The sequence below is a fragment of the Synchiropus splendidus genome, chromosome 4, assembly GCF_027744825.2.
Source record: "Synchiropus splendidus isolate RoL2022-P1 chromosome 4, RoL_Sspl_1.0, whole genome shotgun sequence".
Taxonomy (NCBI): Eukaryota; Metazoa; Chordata; class Actinopteri; order Syngnathiformes; family Callionymidae; genus Synchiropus; species Synchiropus splendidus.
The window spans coordinates 29,047,978-29,070,866 of NC_071337.1; the positions used below are offsets into that span (position 1 = coordinate 29,047,978).

Genomic DNA, 22,889 nt, shown 5'->3' on the forward strand with positions numbered 1-22,889 from the left:
GCCAACGCATCATGGTGGGTGTTCTCTGCAGCATGGTTTCGGTAAAGTGCTTTGCTTTGCTATGTAAATGCCATTGTCATAAGGATGGGTTACTGTGGGGGAGGCTGACCAGCTACAGCAACAACTGACAGAAAATAAAGACAGGGAATTTGCCCTGCACTTCTGTGTCTAAATGTGTTTTTCATTAGTGCTTCTCCGTCTCACGTCAACTAGCGTGAGTAACCCAGGACAAGAATGGGCCAACCAAGTTCTGACTAATGAAATGATTGTTTAAAATGCTCACAGAACACATCACAGAATAACTAGAGAAATAATTAAATATTTGTCTAATTCCCCTTTTTGATAAACCCAAATCTGACCACCCCTCCAAAGCCAAGTAGATAGGTCTGTGTGTTTGCCATATTTCCTTATCACGCACTGACAGAAATGGGTGAAGTCCCAACCCCTCGGGAGGCATGGAACCATAAGTCACATCTAGCTGTGAACTTAACTAACCATCCTGACACCCGCGCTGTGTTTTCCCATACGGATGTGGTCCACTTCTCGACATGTGTTGCCATTCGTTTGTCTTAGTCACCAGTATATTTACTTTTAAAGCTACCGTCAAACCTTCAAGATTAAGTGAGTAACTACCTGAGCTGACCTCCGAGACCTCTTGAATGGGAAAATAGTTTGCGCAACAGTGGCCACATTTGCACCTCAGCGAACAGTGATAGGGGACCCAGTGGGACAAATCTCAACGAATTCCTAATACAGCAACAGAGAACACGCAAGACCTGGTATGACTGCAACACCCAAACACATGAGGGGGTCAGTGCCAGCTGGCTCTAGTCAGGCACTTGGTATTGTCTTGTGTTACTGTTGAGACTAGACTGCATAATGTGGGCAAACATGTTTGGGCACAAAGACGGAAGACAAATGACAAGCCTTCCCTGATGCTTTGGGAAAAGTAAAACATGAGCATTGCCTTGTTCGAAGCCTCTGTTTTAATGCTGTTTAGTTGTGTGATAGAAATGAATGATGACGTTGTCCGCGTCATCCAATTTTTATGCTGTTTTACGCTGCTAATTCATTTCCAGCTGGCTGACTCAATGTTCCAAATCGGCATACTTTTTGTGGTCCCCCGTGGCCCTTATTCATACAAAGATTATGTCGAATTAGCCACATGGTTTTTGGTCTTCAAGTGTACGGAAAAACTCTTTTTTTAAATTGATGACTTGATAGCCTCTCCATGAAGTTCAAATACTTGAACACATTGTCACTGCTATGGCACAGAATAGTGACCATTTTCAAGTAGACTTTTGTGTCCCAATGTGACACAGAACTCAGCTGTCTGTGTTGCATATTGTATTGTATTTTATGGTGTTGTATATATTATATTTAATCAAGTCAAGTTGAAGAGGTGCTGAAAGCTTATGATCACCATTTCCAACCTCACACGGGAAGAGAAACATTTGACTCTATTGAATCTACGAAGGTACTACGACTCTACATACTGTAAGTGTACTGTTTTCTGTCGGTTTTATTGGTTTTGTGACCTCGGAAATTGCAGTTTTTGGATGGCAGGAATAAGACTGTATAGAAATGGATGCTTTCTCAGGTGGAACAGACGACAGTACGTAACAGAAACACCTAACCCTATAACAAACAAAATGTCTGCCATCTGTCATCCAAACAGGCAGAAACACTATGGCTGCCAGGGACTGAGATCAACAGCTGTTCGGCAAGTGCATTTGAGTGTTGAAGAGGAAAATAAAAGCAATGATGTCTAGAGTGGGAGAAAAACGCCAGGATTCTTGTGTCGCCTTGAAAAGTAGCATCCACAATGGGCAGTACAGTGGGTGGTCCAGAAAACAGATAGTGTGAGTGCCAAACTTGGTAAGTAAACCTGCCAGCTTGCTTAAAAACAAAAAAAAAAGCACCTTTGTCTTTCTTATTTATTTTGTCTCTCTGTCAAGAGGCTTTTGTGCTGATGTAAATGAGCTTGTTTAGTAGCTAACCTAAAGCAGCTCTTTCTATATAAATCACTCCGTTGTTTGTCATTTCCAGAAGGAGGCTGACTTCTAACTTTCAAAGGAATCTCACCAACAAAAGGTTTGACTCAACAGAAACGAGCGAATATGAATCGGTGGTCGTGTTCCTCGGCCTGATTGATTGTTGTGATGATACTACTGCGGTGAACACATCGGCCATGTGCCGTTTAAATCGTTACTCAGATTCATATAAACCGCAGGTCATTGAAAATTTGACTTGCGGATTTTGGTCAGATGATTAATAAGCTGGGGATACGGACAATTAACTTGAAGTTTCAACACCAGAAACCCACGTTAAAACAACAAGGTTGCAGTTCAACCTTGAAAACTCGGTGCCAAACTTTAGGTCATTTGGAGGGGAGGCCGTACCCTGCCCAAAATCTCTCCCAAACTTAGTTTTGTATTAAGATGGATTTCATCTGGAGTCATTTTACACTTTTATGTAAGTCTGTCGCCACATGTGTCATGAAAAATTATGTGTAATAAAATCACCTCTCTTACTGAAAGTTGTTCTGTGGTAGATGTGGAAATCCTTCTCCAGTATAACAATGATAACAATGTGTTCTCAGAACATCAGTGGTCATAATGTAATGGCTCATCAGACTGTGCCGTAGCTCTAGATAAAGCGAGCCTGAGAAATGCGTAGGCTCTTGATTTACTGTTTTTACAGTGACTTTGTCAAGCTAAGTGGGCTGCCCCTACATTCATGACACTATTATTAGAATTGCCATCTATCCACAAGCTTCAAAATAAAATAAAAAAAACACATGAATCTGCTGATGTACAGTAAGCAGATGATGTTCATGCTGTGATCTATGTTGTTTCCATAAAATTCAGACGAGGATAAATCAAATCATGATCTTGTGGACTGAAAGCAAGTTTTTAAGGCCAACGTGTTCTCGCCAGACTGAACACTCAATGAGCAGATGCTTATTTTTTTTATTCAATGTCTGGCACCGCAGCATGTAGCAGCCTGGCATCATGTACAACAGTTACAGCAGCACAGTATCCCAGCATCTCACTCTCACACAGCCATCTACCACTACAGTAGCACTTATAACCCTCACTTCGGCTATTTTGAATGGCATTTGACTTACGTCCAATCCGATTTACGACCGGTTGGTCGGAACTGATCCCGGTGGGATGTTACTTATACATATTATATTATATATTTGCATATTTATAATCTGATGGTTCACTTCACTGCTGCTATTATCAGCAACTCAATGCATCCTGCTGATAGTTTCGCGTGCTGTCATCACTGGAAGTGACGCCTTCTACGGCTGTAAAAGTCTGATGTAGGTAGAGAGAGTGAGTGTAAGTCTTGTCGTTGAGTGAGCAAAAGAAGGCGTACACAACAGACAATGAATCAGTGAGATGGAAAAATGTCATACGTTGCTTAGTAAATGAGAGTCACACCTTCAGGTCTGCTGTTCATACTAAGCAATAGCACTAATGCAAAGAAATCAATGTAAAAATATGGACGGAGATATAAATTCACTCTGTTCTCTCATGGATTTGAAAGCTCATTGAGCGACCAAATTCAGGAAGGCAGAAGCTACAATTTTACATGCGATATACATTCCCACATTGCATAATAAGAAGCATGATCGGCACTTTAGAAGCCACCACCTCCAGCAGCCAAAGTAATTGCTGACAGATGATTTCCGTCCATGCGGAATGAAAACAAATACGCTGCATTCAGGATTGTATATTTTCTCAAACCCTCCAAATTACAATCTCAAATGTCAAGATGAAGTCAAAAAAGGCTGCATTAAATAATGTGCATCCGTCCATATGGGAGAGGAAGTAGTTGCCTCCACTTGGACATGGGAACGTGCAACCAAAACAGAACACCCAAACAAACTTGATGCTCAGTGACCAGAAGTCAACAAGTGCCCTTAAAGGGACAGCAATGCTCTCAGACGGAATGAACACAGATGTGTGGCATTCACTGGTTAATAAATCTGATAAGCAATAGTGGTGGGGAGGGAATATGCAAGAGTGTGTAGGACGATGCATTTGTTCCTTGTCCCATTTCACATTTTCCTGAAAATTTCATCCAAATCCGTCCATAGCTTTCTATGATATTTTGCACACAGACGCCAAGCCCTAACAACAAGGTCTCCAGCTCCTTGTTTCCAAGTTCCATGGTCACACTGAGCTGCAGATGGTTCTACTCACATTCTACGATGAAGCCGTCCACAGCAGCTCTGAACTCATCCAAATCACCCTCAGTGATAGATCCAACCACTGTTGAGTCATCGCCACCTTTCGGTCTCACATGCAGCGGTCTGGTGGTTCAACAGTCCTCAATCCTGGTCATGAGAGGGAATCCACCTGCGTCACAGTCAGCTTGCCACCGAGGACGAGAGAAATCGGAATTGAAGCTCATGCGGTTGACGTGGTGGTCCCCAACCAAGCTCCAAATGCTAAGGCAGCTTTTATGTGCTGTGGTCAGATGTTCATGACAAGAGCTCTGCCTCTTTGCTTTGACATTCTTGCTGCAGATACTTTCTCGTTGAAGTCGAGGGAAATCATATGGTGAAGGAAATAATGGAAACACCTGCTTTTTAATGTACATTTGATCATATGGATTGACATAGATTCAATATTCTGTTTCTGCCATATTTTCCTCTTGGGTGAATATGATACGCTTCCAAGGAATGCGCCCCAATGATGGATTTCTCTTTTAATACCATGTCAGTCTGCCCTATTCATGAACCACATGGGAATAACCACCATCCCACGGAGGCAACGTCTGAATATTTCAGATAGTGAGCCCTCCAAACAGCAGTGGGCATTTTTTTTCTGCCAAGAAATCTGCCGAAATAGATAGAAGAAGACATATCTGTTGTCGCTCTAGATGGAAACCGCCTCGCGGAAAAACTGCCTCAGCGTACCGACGTGTGCCAGCGGCTCTATAGATCATGCCGAGTGTCTCTTTTAATCGAAATGAATGTACCTCTAATGACATGGGCTGTTTCCTTCAATGTCAAATTTGTGTTTATCTTTCATCCTTACGTCCCATTAGGCGAGGACTCCAGGATTTATAAACCGCCCCTGCTGTTGTCCAGGGTTACAATCACCACAGAGGACTCAGCACTGTTAACACCACACATTTTTTCCAACGCTCTCTATCTCCCGGTGTTACCGTCTCCCACTGCACTCTTCTGAGAGGCTTTGATCAACACAAATGGGCCAGTGTTATCCTGCAACACAGATTATATTTCTAATGAGTCATTTTTGGGTTCCATCATTGTTGATTTTGCTCGTGGGTGCACACCCCGGGCCATATATCAACTGTGCGATAAACATGGAGCGTGGCACTCACAGGCAGTGAGTGTGTGTTTCGTCCACGGCGGCTCGAGTTTCCCTGGGTGACGCTGCCACTAAGCTCAGTCTAAACAATAAAAGAGGCAAGGTGTCGTGTGGTGCTTGACCTGTTTTCAGTCCAACCAACGAGGGGAGAAAATACAGCTTAAAACTCTGCCTTGCTTCACTCCTTTATCTTTGACTGACGTGTGCTGCACAGTACCACATGAGTAGACCGTGCTGTTTTGAGTAAGACATTCCTGTAGGTCTCTTTCTGAAAGATAGCAGCGCAAATGATTCCAGCCGTTTCCAGATAGAGTTCTGAAGGCCTTAAAGACAAAACTGTGGACCAGCAGGGTTTTCCATTGTTTTAGCCAGCATGATGTTTAAGATCGAACTACATATCTCTGAAAATTGGCGCTGACTGCAGGTTTCTGGTCAGCTTCAAACTACTCAGACGAAGGAGCATACAGTGATTGTTTGAACAGATCAAAGATAAAAATCAGCGCTCTTGAAGAGGGATCATTACATTTAAGAAAACATCCTGACTCACTGAGATTCCACAGACTCTGACCCAAAAGGCCAGGTTCTCTCTATTTCTTGTGTTATCAAAAATATCTGAAACTTGATTGGCATATACATTATAAAAAACATGCTCTCGGGGTGCAAGAGAACAGGATATTGCTAATAAAAGAACCAATGCCCTGTGTCTGGAGTTAGAGGAACGTGCATCCTAGCAACCTCTATGTCTGATATAAAACAATGGTTGTTAAAAGCATTAAAAAAAACAAAAACTAAGCCTCCTTAGTTTTAAAAGCTGGCGTCAGCTGAGGTTAAATAAATGGGGCGCACAATGAAGTTTGACATCTCTTGATTTTATGGAATAAAAACAGTTTTGGAGGAGGATTTGACACGCCCAAAATACTGTTAAAAAAAAGGAGCTGCACCTTAATCTGAAACATATTTGGTGGTGATATGCATCAATGTTGGGACGACAAGCTTGTTGGCGAATGCTAATATAACACGCAGGGAAGTGGTTGAAGGTCGTACATCTGATGCATGACCTCAACACTATGCAACATTTATGATGCTACGTTCTTCTCTAGATGATTGGTCTGCTCAGATCAAGAAAATTATGTCATTACCAAATATTGATTTAGTAGTAGAAGATGTTACAAGTAGATCCATGTTTGAATAAAAGCTTTTTTGGCCCTTCCGAGGGTTCGCCAAGGTGAACAATTGAGGCATAATAGCTTCATGTCTCCATCCAAATGCAAATACTGGAGCACCACAACAGGAAACTTGACTTGGTAACCAAGCCACCTCAACTGGCAACTCTCAATTCATATGAGCAGCTGAAGAGTCCAGATACCCTCCGGACCAAATTCTCAGTGGTTGCTTGTATCCACGGCCTTCTACTTGTCGCAACTCCACAAAACATTTTGCCAAAGTTGAGGGCAAGAATAAGAGCTCGAATCTTGGCTCAGCTCTTTCTTATCCGAGTCATATGTAATCGAAGACATATAAATGTCAAAATCATTTTAAAGTATAAAAGGATGTTGCTGAAGAACTTTCTGGTAGCTGGTTAGCAGGGAGCCACTTTGACTACTGTGTAGTGCATGAGCCTATGCGCGAAGCCCCAGCATGGAGCGATACACAGATGCCTTGGATTAGAGGCCAGTGTCATGTAGCATCTGCCGTGGCCACAAAATAAAATTGCTTGTGGCTGTTGAAGTGGTGTGTTTAATCTAGTTCATAGCTACACAAAACCTAACCTTGTGTCTCCTTGACACAACGTCATGTGTCTCCTTCCTTCATGGTGCACTTGGCCAGACACTTTTGATGCAAGTCTTAGAAACATCCAAACAGCATTTGTGTACAGGGAAATATTACCAATTAAAACCAGTTGTTACTTTCAGATGCTCAAAAAAATATGGGAATCTTTGGATCTGAGAAAGTCTGTTTTGACTTGTTCTGTTGTTCTCATTGATCTTTCATGTTTTCCCAAGGAATTGTGGCTTCAGTTAAGTCAGATAATGGCATGGTTGTTTGACAGGCACTGACGAATAATGACAGTCACTTTCATGTCCGTCTTGCACGTTGTGTCTGTTGCACATCCGTGAAAGTGGATCCTGTTTGACCCCTCTCAGGCCATCACTTTTTGACTGATGATTTTTGTGGACGCACATGCATTTCTGTAAGTCAAACACACAGATAGATACTGTCTGAACTTGACAGGCAGGGTGACACTGGCCCGGGTGAGCACACACATGCCGAACCTGTCGGCATTAGCCCCGTGTGTCTTTGGCTGACTGCAAACATGTCAGTTTAAATAAACAGCAAGATTTGTAATTTGGTTGTAAACTCAGGCCAAACTCACTTTTTCAGCAATTGACAGATTTGTGAGCAGATTCCTGTCTTGGAGCTGCCAGAGCTGTGACACAGCACTGCGTGGTCAGCAGAATGGAACAGTGGTTTTCAGTATTTATAAAACACGGCCTTATTTTTCTTACTCAAACCATAACAAACTTTTACCACCTTTCCTAAGATTTTGTGGCAAAGGACAAAATACAATGAATCTTGAACAACAATCTTGAACAGCATAAATATATAAATATGCAACCTGTTCATCACAAAACCACTTATCTGCCACTTATCTGAGCTCAGCTCACAGAGGCAGCAGCTGCAGTTTTCTCCAGAGACCTCCAGCGAAGCATTCTACGCCCAAATTAGACACCTTTTTCTGGATATACGAACCAGATTCTGACAGTTAACTCATCTACTAGTTTGCTTCCCAGTACTCTGAGAGCGCCTCCTACAGATAACCTGAGGAACATGCTCGAAAACATTCTCCACAAAAGTCCACAAAACTGGTCGAGCAAACTCCAGTGGACCTTGGAAGAGCACGGCGTTGAGCCGCTCCACTGGCATTTCAGCGTTGCTCATTTTCCTGCGACTAAGTACTGGACAGATTTGAAAACACTTCCATGAAGACAATGCCAGAACCCCTCCTCTCTTTCACAATAAAAGTCAGCACTTTACATCAATGATAACGATGGACTACAGAGTGGTGGCCATGCAGCCAGAGCTGTTGAAATGAATACAAATCAGCTCCCAACAACACAGAGACAGAGGCAGACGTTTCATCTTATAAAAGCAAGATTAATATTTGTGGTAAACACTGAATTGAAACATACACAAATCACTCCCTTGTGGGGAGAAACTAGCGTCTCCATTTTCATGTTTGTGCAGTGTTCTCTTGTGTACAAGCGCTCAAGCTCGTACTTTAGTATTTGTTGCAAGATCATTACAATGGCAAATACAGGCCTGGCATCTTTACTACGTTGTTTTCCCTCCTGTGGCAATGTCAATAGACACCTAGGCAGACTTTTTTTCAGAAGGAAAAGGAAAATTATTGCTGACAAAAAGGTGACTTTTTGTGTGGACTTGGACTACAACTTCACGGCAGCTTCTTGTGCAGTCAAAGGGCAGCGTGTGCAGTATGTCTACACTGCAAACAAGAGGCAACTTCAATTCCTTTCTGCAGCATCTGGAGTCCATGCAACTTGTGCCAAACTCTTTATCATAGAATTACATCTGCTTTCAGTGTGATGATCCCTGTACTTCATCAGGAAGAAGAGCAAGACTCTGTCCACATGGCTCACCTACATACAGTCCGACTGAAAGCAGCATGTATGACTCTCACAACGCCTATTCAACCAAAACAAGATTTTTAATTTTCATTCATGTGTCACAATATAATTAGTCCTGGGTTCCTGATGCCAGGAAACATTTTTCTTATTTGCCAAATAGTTGAGTCGTCATTTAAACTTCCTTTCAAGAAAACTGGGCGGCAAATCATGTTCAGGTGAAGTGGTTCTGTCACAGATGCTGTACAGTTTCCAGTAGGGCAGTATATCTTCATTGGTCTCATGGTTCAATTTAATTATGTTTATCCTGCGTATGATTCAATACAATTCGATATCACCAACCATTACAACAATTTATGTCCTGAATTCTGATGTAACAAAAACTCCTGCATCAGTGACGACCAGCACGTAGTCAGATACATTTCAACTCTCTTTAAGCTAATTATTTTTATCTTTATTATGCATTATCTGTTCTTGTTTTCATCTCTCACACGTGCCACAAAGCTACTCAGGGCATTCTAGTTATAACCTTGAGAACAATCTTCAACACTTTAATGTTGTCACACACTGCAGATACTGTTTAAGAGTATTTGTGAAGTGGATGCGTTCCGTGGCCCCCATGTCTTTTCCAGTGGCAAAACCTGTGATTTTCCCATATCCGAAACAGGCCATAGATCAGGGGTAACCAACATGGTTAGTAGCTCGTGGTTGCTAAAAAGCCGGTGACCCCTGCAGTAGATCCTGCTGAGTGCACAGAGGGAAAATAACTAGCAGTGTTTCGGCTGCTTTCTGCTGTGCCAGTAGCAGTTGCTGGCATTAGCATCTGGAAACAGCTAAGCTGGTTTCTTAGATCAGTAGCCTATTTCCTCACGACATAGCTAACACATAGCTAACCAAAGGTAAGACACAAAATCCAGCACAACAGATGTCACTTTGTGTAATGTAAGCATCAAAGCAAGAAAGTGCTGAGATAAAAACAAACTGGTATTTTTTAGCACCAATGTTTCATGTCCTACTTTCTTTCCAGAGTCAGCAGTGTATGAGAAGGATATTTTCACAACACTATCTTTTCTTAGATTTGAAGTTGCTGTACAAAAGGTGTAGGGAACTCACATTGAGGATAATTCCCTGAAATAAAATAGTAAATTCTGACCTTACATCAGCTTGAGGGAAAATACGCAGCAGGTTGAGTTACTTCACCTGTCTGTTCATCTGGAGCCTTTCTAAAGCAAAGGCAGTGTTTGGAGTGAACTGCGAGCACAATCAAGACCCGATAAGAGCGCCACTTCTCAAACTTTGAAATCGCTGAAGACATCCATCAAAGATATTCATATCTCACACTTGGCTTGAGATCAGTCAGCCAACACAGACTCTTAAACTGGCAACTGTAACCATCAAACTTGCCATACAAAGACTCTTTGAATGCCTACCCAAAAATAATATTCAGTTGATACAGCTCTTGCAGCATTCGAGATTTGTTGTTAAAACAACCAACAACGTAATGTTCAACCTTATATTTTGGTGTGTATGCTCTTGAGATATGAAGGGGAGAATTTACGATTGGTGATCTTGGTGTTGCAGCCCTACGCAGTGTCCTTAAATGTTTTTTTTTGCTTTATTGTCCGACATATTGGCTCCTTCTGAAAGTCAGCAGGAATACAAGGAGAGCAAGGAAGTTTGTTATTCTTTCACTTGAGATTTATATAAAGGGCTATCAGTCAACCCATCCTTACTATCATAGTGCAATACATTAGGAAGGTGGGCATGCATCCTACAGTATACTGACAGCGAAGGCAGCCTTCAGTGTTGCATGTTGACACTGTGACTCATGTCACTCATGACTGAGACGCACAACCGTTAGAGGGCATTTAAAGAGCAATGGACATGTTCAGGGTACAATGAAAGGCGTGCCATCCCATGAATTACCTGACCCCAACCTCTTTTTTTTTTAAGCGTGATGCGCTGCCCACGGGGTCAGGATATGCCGGGTAAAGCCGAACGGGCTTCAATTGAAAACCAAATGCGTCAACATGCAATGCGCATGTCTGCCTTCAGCACAGGATGCAAAAATCCCCCTTCCCCAACGCCTATATATTACGCCATGGGAGCAAGGTTGTCTTGCAACTGTGGAATACCGCCGGGGGATTTCATGCCATTTTTCTCACCATTTCTACTTATCCAATCAGCTACTCAAATAGTGAGCCACAATGCAATTGAGACTCGGGACCTCCTTTCACTTAAGTTGTTGTTAAACTAACTGAGAACTGCCATCAGTCCAACACTGATCATGTGCAGATACAAGCTATTAAAATGCTTCAGCCACCTCAACTGGCTTCTTTCAATGAGCAGCTGTTTCATGTGGAGCCTCTCAAGTGTGACAGAGTGTCTCACTCCAAAAACTTCCAAGTGTGAGTCCACGCACCCGAAAGAAGAAACCCACAGCTTCTTCTTTTCATGACCTGAACTCCTCAGAGTTAAGATGAACAAAGCTTTGAACAACGTTTTTCCAACGTTCAGCTGTTTCTTTAGCATTCAACGCTGACATTGTTTTCGCGAAGATGCAGCTGAGCACTGTAAATGCCGGGATAAAATGCATCCCGCCTCATGTCACCGGAGAGATTTTTAAGCCATTTCATATAGTCAATTATCTGCACAGCACTCCTATGAAGACTATATGAAGGATGACATTTCGAAATATCATACAGCTGAGTTATGTGTATAGTACACCAACATTGTTGCAGAGTTCTCCAGGGAGGCTGAAAGTGCAGACCACGTAGAGGAAATCGTTTCACAGATGCATCAACTCATGCCAAGCTACAAGCTCATTGAAATGTTTTCAGGAGGTCCATCATAAATCCAGCAAGCATTTGCCAAATGTGCTAGCCTGTAATTAAAACCAAATAAATCTACAGTCAAGTACTCTCTGGAGAGAGCTTCAACTCAATGACTGATGGAGGTGCGAAGCAGCAATATGGCAAAGTTGACAGACTCACCAAATGAGCAGCGAAACCTCGAATATGATCGTATTTCTCATTTGGTTAGAATGGTGCGGCTACTGCAACAATTTCTCACCACACATGGTGGGCGGACAAAAAACAAACAAACAAACAAACTTCTGTTTCCTGGAAGGTTGGTACAAGTGGTGCAAACTAATTTTAAATGTAGAAAAATAGAGACAAAATACCACAAAGCTAGCAAGTCTTTTCTAAAGAGTGAAAAAATGTAGAGATGCATCGTAATTCTTGACCGACAACTGAACTATAATGGACATTATTATTACCATTCCATGGCCTCTGCATAGCTGACTAAAATCAAGGCACTGCAATTGGGTAAATTAGCATCCTCACTTCAAATCATAAATCAGTTACAAAGTGATGAAAACATTTATTTTAGCACTGACATTTCTACAATGGGCAATATAAAACTCAAAGAAATGCAAAATGAGGTTTTGGGGTCAGTCTTAACCCCCTTCATGATTGATAGTGAGGGATTTTTGAAAGTATTTCTTTAGCATGCATTTTAACGTCGATTTGCAGGTTTTCTACACTTAAGTGCATTCAGTAATTCAGTAAAAGGCGGACAACATAAGAACGACGAAGCGAATCATAGCACTGAAGTAACATACAGGTAACTGTTTCTTGCGCTCATGTGTGCTGCTTTATTCCTCCATCCAAATACTGTAAGACCTTACATAAAACCTGCATTATAACATGGATCACGTACAGACTTGATGAAGACCGCATGATCCATATAGATCTCAGTGACATGTGCGTGCGTTGACAGTCTTTGAATGCACTTTATCATTGTTGTCACTCCGTCTCTAGCTCTGTGCTCAGACGACACTACAGTGGTGCAATTGAAACAATAACATCTGCCACAGATGCACCAGAGGAGCTGAGCTCCGCAGGTAATGGCTCGAAGGGGGCAAGAAGAAAGATAATGTTCTTTATTAAGATCCATTATTGCGATGTGACTGGCACTTTTGCCAACAAACACTTTGCAGCCTGTAGTAAGTGCTGTGCACTCCCTCTTGTAATAACAGGTTTGCATATCTAATATATATAATATAGTGTATTGAAAATTCATACCTACTGGAGACATGTTTGTCATATACAGACAACTGCACTCTGGCTATAAAGGCAGCAGCCTCTGTAGTGTTTCAAGTTTTTCGGATGGAAACCAAAGATGGACTTTTGGGCCACTTTCAGCAAAAAAAAGTTGGTGGCCGAACTTTATAAACATCAAATTGGTGTGGAATTTAGCAATATGAAAAGACCTCCTCCATATATAGAAGTGGTACTGAACATAAAAACCATGCTTTTACACATGTTGGTATAAATGAGCAGTGAAACCAAGATGAACGCATCAAATGTATTTTTAATGGTTTTTTTTTCTGGGTAGTCCCTCAACATTGATGTCATTGTGTTTGGTTTTATTTACCTACATAAGTGAGACATCCTCAAAAGATGGATCGTGGTGAGTGAAAAAACATCCACACACCAAAGATGTATTGTCATTCTGCAGTTTCCAATTTTTCCTTTTCCAAACGCGCAGGGTCAAGAGGGAGGTTCCCTCATTCCTCTGAGCATTTCCTTGTGTAGATGCATCATCAGAATGTTAGTTTTGGCCCACGGTATTCAAGAAAATAAACTCTCATGGAGGAAGTAACCCCTGAAATAAGAGGTTTCTGAGTGAATCCATGCTGTGTGGCCCTCTGCTAGCATTAAGCTAGAGCAACATATTCATTCGTTCTCATATGAACTCTCACCAAGAAAGGGAAACAAGCCGCTGCCCGCATGTCTCCAGATCCTCATAAACCTCTGTTTACGCAAAGCAGCCATGTTGGCCATGAAGCAGAATGAAGGGAATTTCACAGGGATAAGACACAGCAGACAGTCCCACTCTCTGTGTTGTTCAACAGCTCAGTGTGCAGCAGGCGGTTCTTTTCAAAAACCAGAAGCAAACAGCCACTTTCTCTTTCATTCTCATGGTGGGTACGTGAACGGACCAGAGAGCAGGACATTGGTGCACAAAGAAATTCGAATTTACGATAGTCCTGGCAACAAAAAAAAATCAATCACAATCCCCATGTGAATATAAAAGTCCTCCTTGTTCTTTTCCGAACAAGTTATGCAATCATAGTTTCTAGAATCTTTCGATATTTCCTGGCATGTGTGGAGAAATATCTCCTGGGTCTCCTTGGAAGTGAACATGAACTTTCAGAGGACTGGGAATCTGCGTTATCCTTGGCTGTCTTATGACTCACATATCAAAATCTCCTATTTTACTCATGCTGTTTCAACACAAATGTATTTGTTCCTCTCATCACATGACCATACTCACTTTAAAATAGGTGGATAAAACAAATTAACAAACAGAGGCTAATGCATTGCGCCGTTAAATTGGGTTAAAATCTGCATCTCTCTGCTGACATGTCTTTTCGATGATCTAGGACGGTCAACTGGGTGTGGCCAGGTATGGCAGCTGGCATTCCTTGGCTCCAGGTGAAGATGTAAATATTGCTTTTTTTTGTTTTTATGGAATTTATGGAAATATAAATTCATATTCTGAATAATGAAATGTGGTATATCCCATCTTCCCTGACGTGATGACGGAGGTCAGAGCTGAGTCATTATTGCTATTGGCGCATTTTTTTTATTTTTATGATTGATCAACTAAAATATAATGAAAAGGAAGCAACAGTGATCTTTGGATTCAGTTGCCAATGTATTGATGGCAGGATTCGGGCTCTTAATATCGTCAGCTGATCTGATATTGAGATAGATTGATAGGTTTTATTAGGAACTTTTTTAGATTTGTCACTGGATGCTAAAAAATTGACCTTGTTATTTAGTTTGATATTTTGAACTGGCTCATGGTAAAATGCATTAATTTTTTAAAAATAACCGGCCTCCTTTCGAATGACAGGGACATGCACCAACCATGACAACAGCATCAAGTCATGAGACTAGGAGCTCACGGGAGTATTGCCAATCTCTAGCATGGATGTTCGGATTGACGCCTCTGTCTGTGCTTTCATTTCTCAAGGCTTCCTCAACATTTCGTAGGAGCAAAGTAACTAGGGTTTAAATCTATGTCACACACATATGGGGCGCATATTCAGTGTGTCTTGTCATTTAATTTAAATCGTGGGCTCCAAATGAATTACTGTATTAATGTAAAGTGCTTTAAATTCTAGATCCCCTCCACTGAAATGTTTTGTCATGACCAACTCTCTGTCTCGCTGTCTTTTTGTGTCTGTAGATAGCGGTGAGTGCCGAGTCCTCAGGTTAACAGGGGTTATGCCACAGTCAGACACCAGAACGTAACCCTCCAGTCCTTATGGTGCAGCGCTCCATTTGGATCTTCTATTTCCACTGAGGTAGTTTGGTCGACCCATCTTCACTCCGATGGCGTAATATATTGATGATGGGAAAGTGGACTTTTGCGTCCTATACTGATGAAAAAGGCGGCCTTCATGTATGGTCTGTCAATGTGTTGTGTGGGGCCGCATCATGCATGGTGGAAGAGGAGTGTTTCTAAAATGCAAGTAAACGTATAATGAATGGAGCGCCATCCCATAGCTTACCTTAACCCCAACCTCCATTGCTAAACCTAGAATGAATGGCGTGCCATTCCATGGCCTTTCTTTTTTTCACTTCACGCTGCCAATGCGCAACATGCAACGCTGAAGGCTGCCATTTTTTTGTCAGTATAGGACGCAAATGGAGTGAGGATGTGTTGGGTTTGGATGTTTGTTCTTGTCTTTCTTTTACTTACACTGCTTAAACACCAGGGTTCTACAGCGTTTGTTGTCTCTGGCTTTTTTAGAACCAACTCGAAACTTATGTTGTGTCTCTTCTGTGCAATTCGTGATGGGACCAGAGGTCACTCACCGGGATGTCTCAATCTCCATTGCAGGACAGGAAGATGCATTCATTGAATTACAAATTTGAATTCAAGAATAGGGCTTAAATAAGGATATGACTATTCTGTATAGCTGGAGGTCCTCTCTACTTTGCTGACTAACCAAGTAAACAGTGACCGCATGTCTGGCTCTGACAAACTGTCTGCTTTGAAATAATAATCACACTTTCAGGCTCCTTGTTTACTGTTAATCTCTTTCATGTATGAGTATACATATGAGAGTTTCCACATATATTCTTCTGCTGCTCTGCTTTTCTTGACTGTCTGATTTCAGTTGTATATTTTAAAAAGTGGTCTGTGTTCCAAAGGCGTTTATTGACAATGCTCTTTGTTTTATGTGTGTTGTCGTCTGCTTCCTGTTTCCAGTTCTCGCTGAGATCAGAGCCAACTTGTCTTCGGTTCCTTGGCTTGCTGACCGGTTGGGGAAGTAATCCTAGCACAAACAAAAGCCACCTTTGACTGGTCAAGAATGCTATCAGGGTCCATATACTTCTGCCGAGGAAGGAGAAGATTTAAGTGCCTTCCCGACAGCTGTTTGCTGCATCACTTGCTCGGTTTACCCCCACACGAGTGGAGCAGCGTGACGCAGGGTGTCTGCCTGCTTCTGTCTCTCTTTCATCAGGCTGGGGCAACATCAGGGCTCACTTTCTCCTTGACAAGCAGTAAAAAAGCTGTGGTGATTAAGATAGATAGAGCAGTCAGAACACTTTGTCTTCTGTCCAATGAAAAATGTTAACTGCATCCTGATGTTCCCCCCGGTGCCGGGTAATTAACTTGAATTACTGCTGTGTTTTAGCCCAGGAAAGCTTTGGTCAATTCCCCTGTAATGTCAATTTGACACCTACATTTCTGCGCGAGGTAGGAAGGGAAATCAGCAAAAACCCCATTCATAATCCTATTCTGGGCTTTTACAGACTCTTTGGAAAAACCTCCGCAAATCTGCTCGCGATAATCGGCAAGTGAGGTGAGATAAGGTTGGCGATGGCAGACGTCTCCACATGCTTCCATTTTCACTTCTGAGGAGAAAGTTATTTTAGCGGTCTCATTAGTCAAACCTTCAGTCAAGCGACGGTGCCACTCTGTTTTCTTTGTATCACTTTTACTATCACAGGCTGATGGGGTCTACTGAGCGAAGATAAAGCTGGTGTTATTTCACCCGTGGATTTTACTCCACACATGGATCGCTTTTGCAGGACATTGAAAAAACATTGCCACACAGCAAAATGGTGGAGAAACATCAGGATTTAGTTCAGAACCTGTGACATTGTGATTGCTCCTATATGATAATGACTCTTGAATATTTGACCAGTAACATGTCTGAACTGACTGTATTTCTCAATGAGCACAGAGGCCACATCCCGATGATGTGACAGAATGAATGGAGGTAGTTTGTCCGGTCCGGTATTGTACAGAGCACAGTAGTGGTCACAGAGCTCTGCAGTGTAATTGCAAGAAATTGAGTCAAACCCCACAATCTGTGGTCTACAAAGACTCCGGTCGGGAACCTAATCACCAATGCAAGATGCTTTCCATCATTGAGATGGGAAGGTTATAAAGTGCAGAGGGAGTGTTTTTAAAGGCTTAAATATATAAAATATATTAAGATAAATGGCTTCCCTGTTGATGGTTCGGGCTTTTGAATTCCCTCGACAACATCGAGCGTTTGGGGAGAGACTGAAATCACTTTTCTTTGTGGAATAACTGGACTCTCCCTGAGAGAGTGAGGAGCTTGGTGTCATGTCCATTTCTCTTGTTTCTACTTTTATTTTGGTCCCATTCCGCAGATCAGACTCCACTGATTTCTTCACCTGGGTTCCAGTCTGCACTGCCGGATGGTTGCTTTGCGTCCTCACGGTAAACTCTCTTGACCCTCGCTCCTCTCCTGTTTCTGAATATTCTGAAGTCCATGCGTGCTTGATTTCCTTTTCAGCCGCTTCCTCAATTCTCGTTCTTCTCACTTTGTTTCTGCTTCCGCTTTCCATCTCTGGTAGATTTTACTTTTTGTTCTCATTGATATAGTTATTTCCTCGTGTGTATGTGTGTTTTCCACCGCCGAGTGTTTTATCTTAATTGTGCCTCGCGAGTTACCTCTGAACAAGACTATCTCTTGGTTTGCCTTGGAACACCTTGGTACTCCCCCGGAAGACTAGGAGAGGTTTTCTGGCTGAGTGAAGTCTGGGTCTTTTTGCCAAGATTGCTGCCCCCTCGACTTGACCTGGATAAGTGGTGGAAAGAATTGCGTGCCTCATTTTAGCAGTGCACAGCGGACAAATTCCTGCTAACCAGTTAATGCTCAAGGATCATCTTTACAACGAAAACATCATAAATCCGAACACCGAGCTCATGACACAAATGTCGTAAAGTGGAAATATCAGATAGGCTCTCAGCTGAGGACTTACTGAATTACCTAAATAGTTTTCAGGTTTTATTACTAACAAAGTCCCGGATTCTGTTTAGGTCATCTGCCCTGCTGATGCTGCCTCATAAAGAACAGCCGCAAAAGCTTTGAGCTCCCCAAAACATGTTTTGCCCATCGACAAGTGAAAGTTTTTATCAGAAAAATAACATGTATTTTTAATTTTCAACAGTGTTTTGATTTGCTCTGGCTCCCTCGCTCTCACTTGAATAAATAAAAGAAGCATTCATGTCGTATTTCCCTCCTCTGCCTCTCCAGGGACTCACTCGGACTTCCTGCCATTAAAGAGACAGACCACTGGAGAGTGGAGGGGTGACGGACATTTCTACCTCTGCTGCGTGAGCGACACTCGCTGCAACTCAAACGGACATCTGTGGAATTTACTTTTAAAGTGCAGAAATAGACAGTCAAGACGCCAGACAGAGTGATCGCAGATCGTAGTGTGCTCCAACAATGTTTCATTGTTACTACAACAGAAGTGTCTACTCCCTCATTGTGAATTATGGATCCTCCATGATCGATTGAAAACAAAGGTTTTCAGATCAACAGCCAAAAAAAAAAAAAAAAGAGATCCCAGAGCTCCGCCTCCTGCTGTCACTGACAAACAATGCGTTGACTTTTGGAAACGTTTCGCAGCTTTCGTCTGCGAGTCCCTTTTGAACAAGATTTTCTAGCACAAGCAGAGACCACACACCCACAGGAACACAAACATGCCGACAAATAAGACGACAGCACGACCACTTTGCGAGGAATGAAGCTTATCTGAGGCAGCGCTGCTGGAAGATAAGATTCAAAGGTTCTTTTTGGAACATCGACAATTAGGTAGACAAAAATGGACTTCATTAGACTGGCTTTAGAGTTGTGAGAGCGCTCGCTCTCATTAAAAACATAAAACAGGTTTTAAGCTCTCGGTCATAAATAGAAGATCACTTAGGGAAAAAATACAATAGTCATTTTTTTTTTATTTCTGTTGAATTTAAATTCAAAAGGTTCATATGTGGCATTAAACATTTAAAAAAAATGTGTAAATTATAAAATAAATATTGAAATATAGAATCTATAACTCATAAAATGAGATCACTTCAAATCGAACCATGCAGATATTAGATAAGATTGGAACTACGAAATGATTCTGTTTTGTAAATGTAATTTATGATTTGGGTGATGGATAAATTGATAAACCTATGAAGGATATCATGCATTTCAGAGCTATATATACATCTTGTAGTATTGACTGTCTTTTTCTTTGGAGCTGCTGATGCAGGATTTCACTTGATTTTAACTGAATAACTGCTAAGTATAAATGAATATGAGAAGGGTGATAAGTATTTTTTGCGGCAGTAAGGATGATGACATGAGAGGCGATGCTTATTTCTTGAGACTGTCTGAGGTCCGATATAAGTGAGACCCAACATCTGTGTGTGAGTTCTGTTACAATATTGCTGTCTAGAAATTTGCTGAAAAAGAGCATCATAGGTATCAAACCAAAGAAGGGAAACCTCTTTCATGTTCTTAAATCATTATCGCAACTTGCAGACTTCACTAAGTCAATGAGTGGAAACGACAACCCTCTCAAAGATTATATTGCTGACGCAGGTGGATTACAAGCCAAAGGAACCCAGCTTGATAGTTATATAAACATGATGTTATGGAAAACACATCTTTCAGTTTGGAAATAGAAGACTAGAGATTAGACTTCCATCTTTAAATAGTCTGGATCTCTCCTTACCTTTTGAAGCCACTGTGTGTAATTCTCCATAATGTGCTCCAGCTGTTGAATCTTTTGACTCGCCACATCTGGCTCAGGTGGAGGTGCGTCCCTCTGCAGAGAGTTGCTGTTGAACTGTTGGCTTCCTCCCTTGGACTCCTTGCAGCCGTCTCCCGCTTCCTCTCGCTCGGGGAGGATGACGGTGTAAGTGCACTGACCATGCTGGATTTTATGAAAACGTCTGTTGCCGTAATTGCTGCTACCGCTTGCTCCGCCAGTGCTGCTGCCACCTGCGCTGCTGGTACCGCTCTCGGTCCCCCGCCTCTGCTCTCCTCCGCCACAGCTCACTATCACCAAAAGTGCTGTCAAAGAGAGCAAATGCTGCACTAGAGTGTAGCAAAGCATCATACCAGCCAGTCGTAGGCAACTGTGGGTCTTTGTATCGTCTCAGCTGGAGGTTTAATTCCTGTGACTGGGATCAGGAAAGTGTGTGAAGCACAACTGTTCTGGAAAAGATGTCATCCATCTCTGCATTGCTTCTTCAGCAGGGAAAAGTAGCCTTCAGCTGTGGATTCATTTTGGACTCCCAGAGACTCCACAAGTGTCCCTCCTTGGTGGGAAAGCTCAGCACACCTCCTGCTCCTGGTTGTGATCATCAATCATGGATAGTAAACTCTTGCTTTTATTACAGATGAAACTCGGAGTGGGATCTGCGTCAGACCTCCTCTGGTCTGCTCTCTGCTTCCCGGTCTTCCTCTGGCTTCACCACTGCAGGGAACGAGAGAGTCAGTGCCTGCCCCGTTGTTGAGCGTGCAGTGGAATGCAAGAGTGTGTGTGAGTGAGTCTGGAGTGTGTGTTTGGCAGAAAGGGACCCCAGCGCAGAGGATGTGCTTAGACTGTGAGGATCAGTTTACAGCTGTGTGACTGAAGGCTCATGTGGGTGACCTGCCATTCTTACCTCTTTGTTGACTCAGAAAACAGTCAGTTTGACACTTCATTAGTTTGCTCTTTATAGCAGGTGGGTTTCATAGAAATGCAGAGTTAAACGTGTACATTATTCTTTCTAACCTAGCAATCAAAGCGAGTGACAAATTTATGTCCCTGGTTAGATGCTTGGGATCAAAGCGTCCTCCAAGTGACATGTGATGTGTCCGGTGAAATGATTAAATCAATAAAATGCACTTCTCCATGACTTTTCAAATGCAATGTGCACTCTTGATATTATTTAGGGCAGAGGTCACCAACCTTCGTGCGACAGTGAGCTACAGCAAGGGCACTGAGACCCAGAAGGTCGGACCATCAGTTTAGTAGGTGCTTCAGAAATAACATAACATACATTATGGATCATATAAATAATAATCATCTAATACACTTATCTAACAGCGATGTGTATGTATGTATATATTTTTTTATTTTTTTTATTTTTATGAATTTGTTACAGTGCAGGGGTTGCTGTAATATTTACTTTATTTGCTTTATATAACTTTTTTGATTATTCAGACAGATAGCTACTGTAACTTTTTCTCATCACTTCCTTTGTCATTTTTTTTTTCATCATGACTGACCATATTGACTTGAAGGAAGGAAAACAGCGGTGAATGAGTCTGTGGCGGTCCTGATAGGAAGGTGTCAGAACTCTAAGGTTTATAATGTCAGATGTCTGAGTACCAGGTGACCAGTCCTGGTGCCCTTCAACAAGCGGCATGTGAGCATCCCGTTCTCATACATTACGTGCTCATCAGTTCAGAAAGCTTTCATGACCAGTGGCAACTATTTTGCTGGTTGGAAGGGATCCAATTTGTTTGCCTAGTATGTGTCTCGGGAGCCTCGATTGTCCGTGACTTAGACACCTGTTGGCACATGTCGTTACTATTACAATTCAAATGAACTCCGGGAGCCGTTTCATCCTCCAGAGCTGAAGAGCTACAGAGAAAACGTTGAGTTGCCCTATCGTCAGGGGTCAAGTCTTGTTATGGTCACTCCATTATTTTGGGAGACGAAGCTCTGGCCAGATTTCAACATTTTTATCCAGAGCAGTTGTAGCTGTTTATGTTTGTGTGCATGAGAAATATCAAGCACGCGCTTGTGTGTTTGATAGAGTGTGTGCTTAACGATAGCGGGGGCCTCCAAAAGTCGTGTGTGTGGGAGCGCAGGGAGGGTGGGGGCGGGGGGGTTGGTGTGAACCAATGCGTGGAGGAGACCCGAGATAACAAACCCCCTGAATAACCCAGACTGGATGAGACACAAAGCATGAGCAAACATATCTTGTGCCGGACTTGAGTTGGTGTCCTTCGATCAGACCCACATCGCCTGTCTCCTCTGGACACAAAGGACAATCGTGATATTCATAATCTGAACGAGATCAATCTTTTCAAAGGGAGAGATTTGCAGGTCTACGACATGTTCAGGAACGGTGGAGATGCATTGTCTTGCTTGTCACACTCTTTAATAATACTCTTTCTTTTCATTCACTTTGTAATCCAATCGGTCACAGTCTGATCTAAGGTTGCAGTCAGAAATCACCATCTCCACTGTGGTCAAACTAACGGATTAGCGAGTTCAGCCGGGTCAGGTAAACAATTTCACTTCCAAGGGTTGGTGGGGACGGCTTACTCTGCTTCTCACTTTCACTCCCCTGGCGTGACATTAACGGCATCTTCAGTTTCTATTCCTGTATTCTTTGACCCACTTAATTTTTTTGTTCCATACTTCTCCAAAAGGTGATGACTTGTATGACACTGGAAATGGAGCTACCACTACTGCTACTGCTCTGTAGAGTCCACAAGTACCTTTCCTTTCATGACCAGGGGGACGGGGAGGTACTTTTGGCCGTAATTTAT

At 42.3% G+C, this 22,889-nt stretch overlaps 1 protein-coding gene across 2 annotated transcripts in view; it reads right to left on the bottom strand.

The window, feature by feature from the left end:
- The window catches only part of angpt1 (angiopoietin 1), a 58,536-nt gene extending 37,740 nt beyond the window's left edge, over positions 1-20,796 (bottom strand). For both annotated transcript variants that reach the window (XR_008414359.1, XM_053862111.1), the window contains exon 1: positions 20,071-20,796. Coding sequence is in view for 1 of the 2 variants with exons in the window: in XM_053862111.1 (XP_053718086.1) it covers positions 20,071-20,457 (387 nt within the window). In the remaining variant the exon portion in view is untranslated. The remainder of the gene's footprint in view (positions 1-20,070) is intronic.
- Between the last annotated feature and the right edge of the window lie 2,093 nt (positions 20,797-22,889).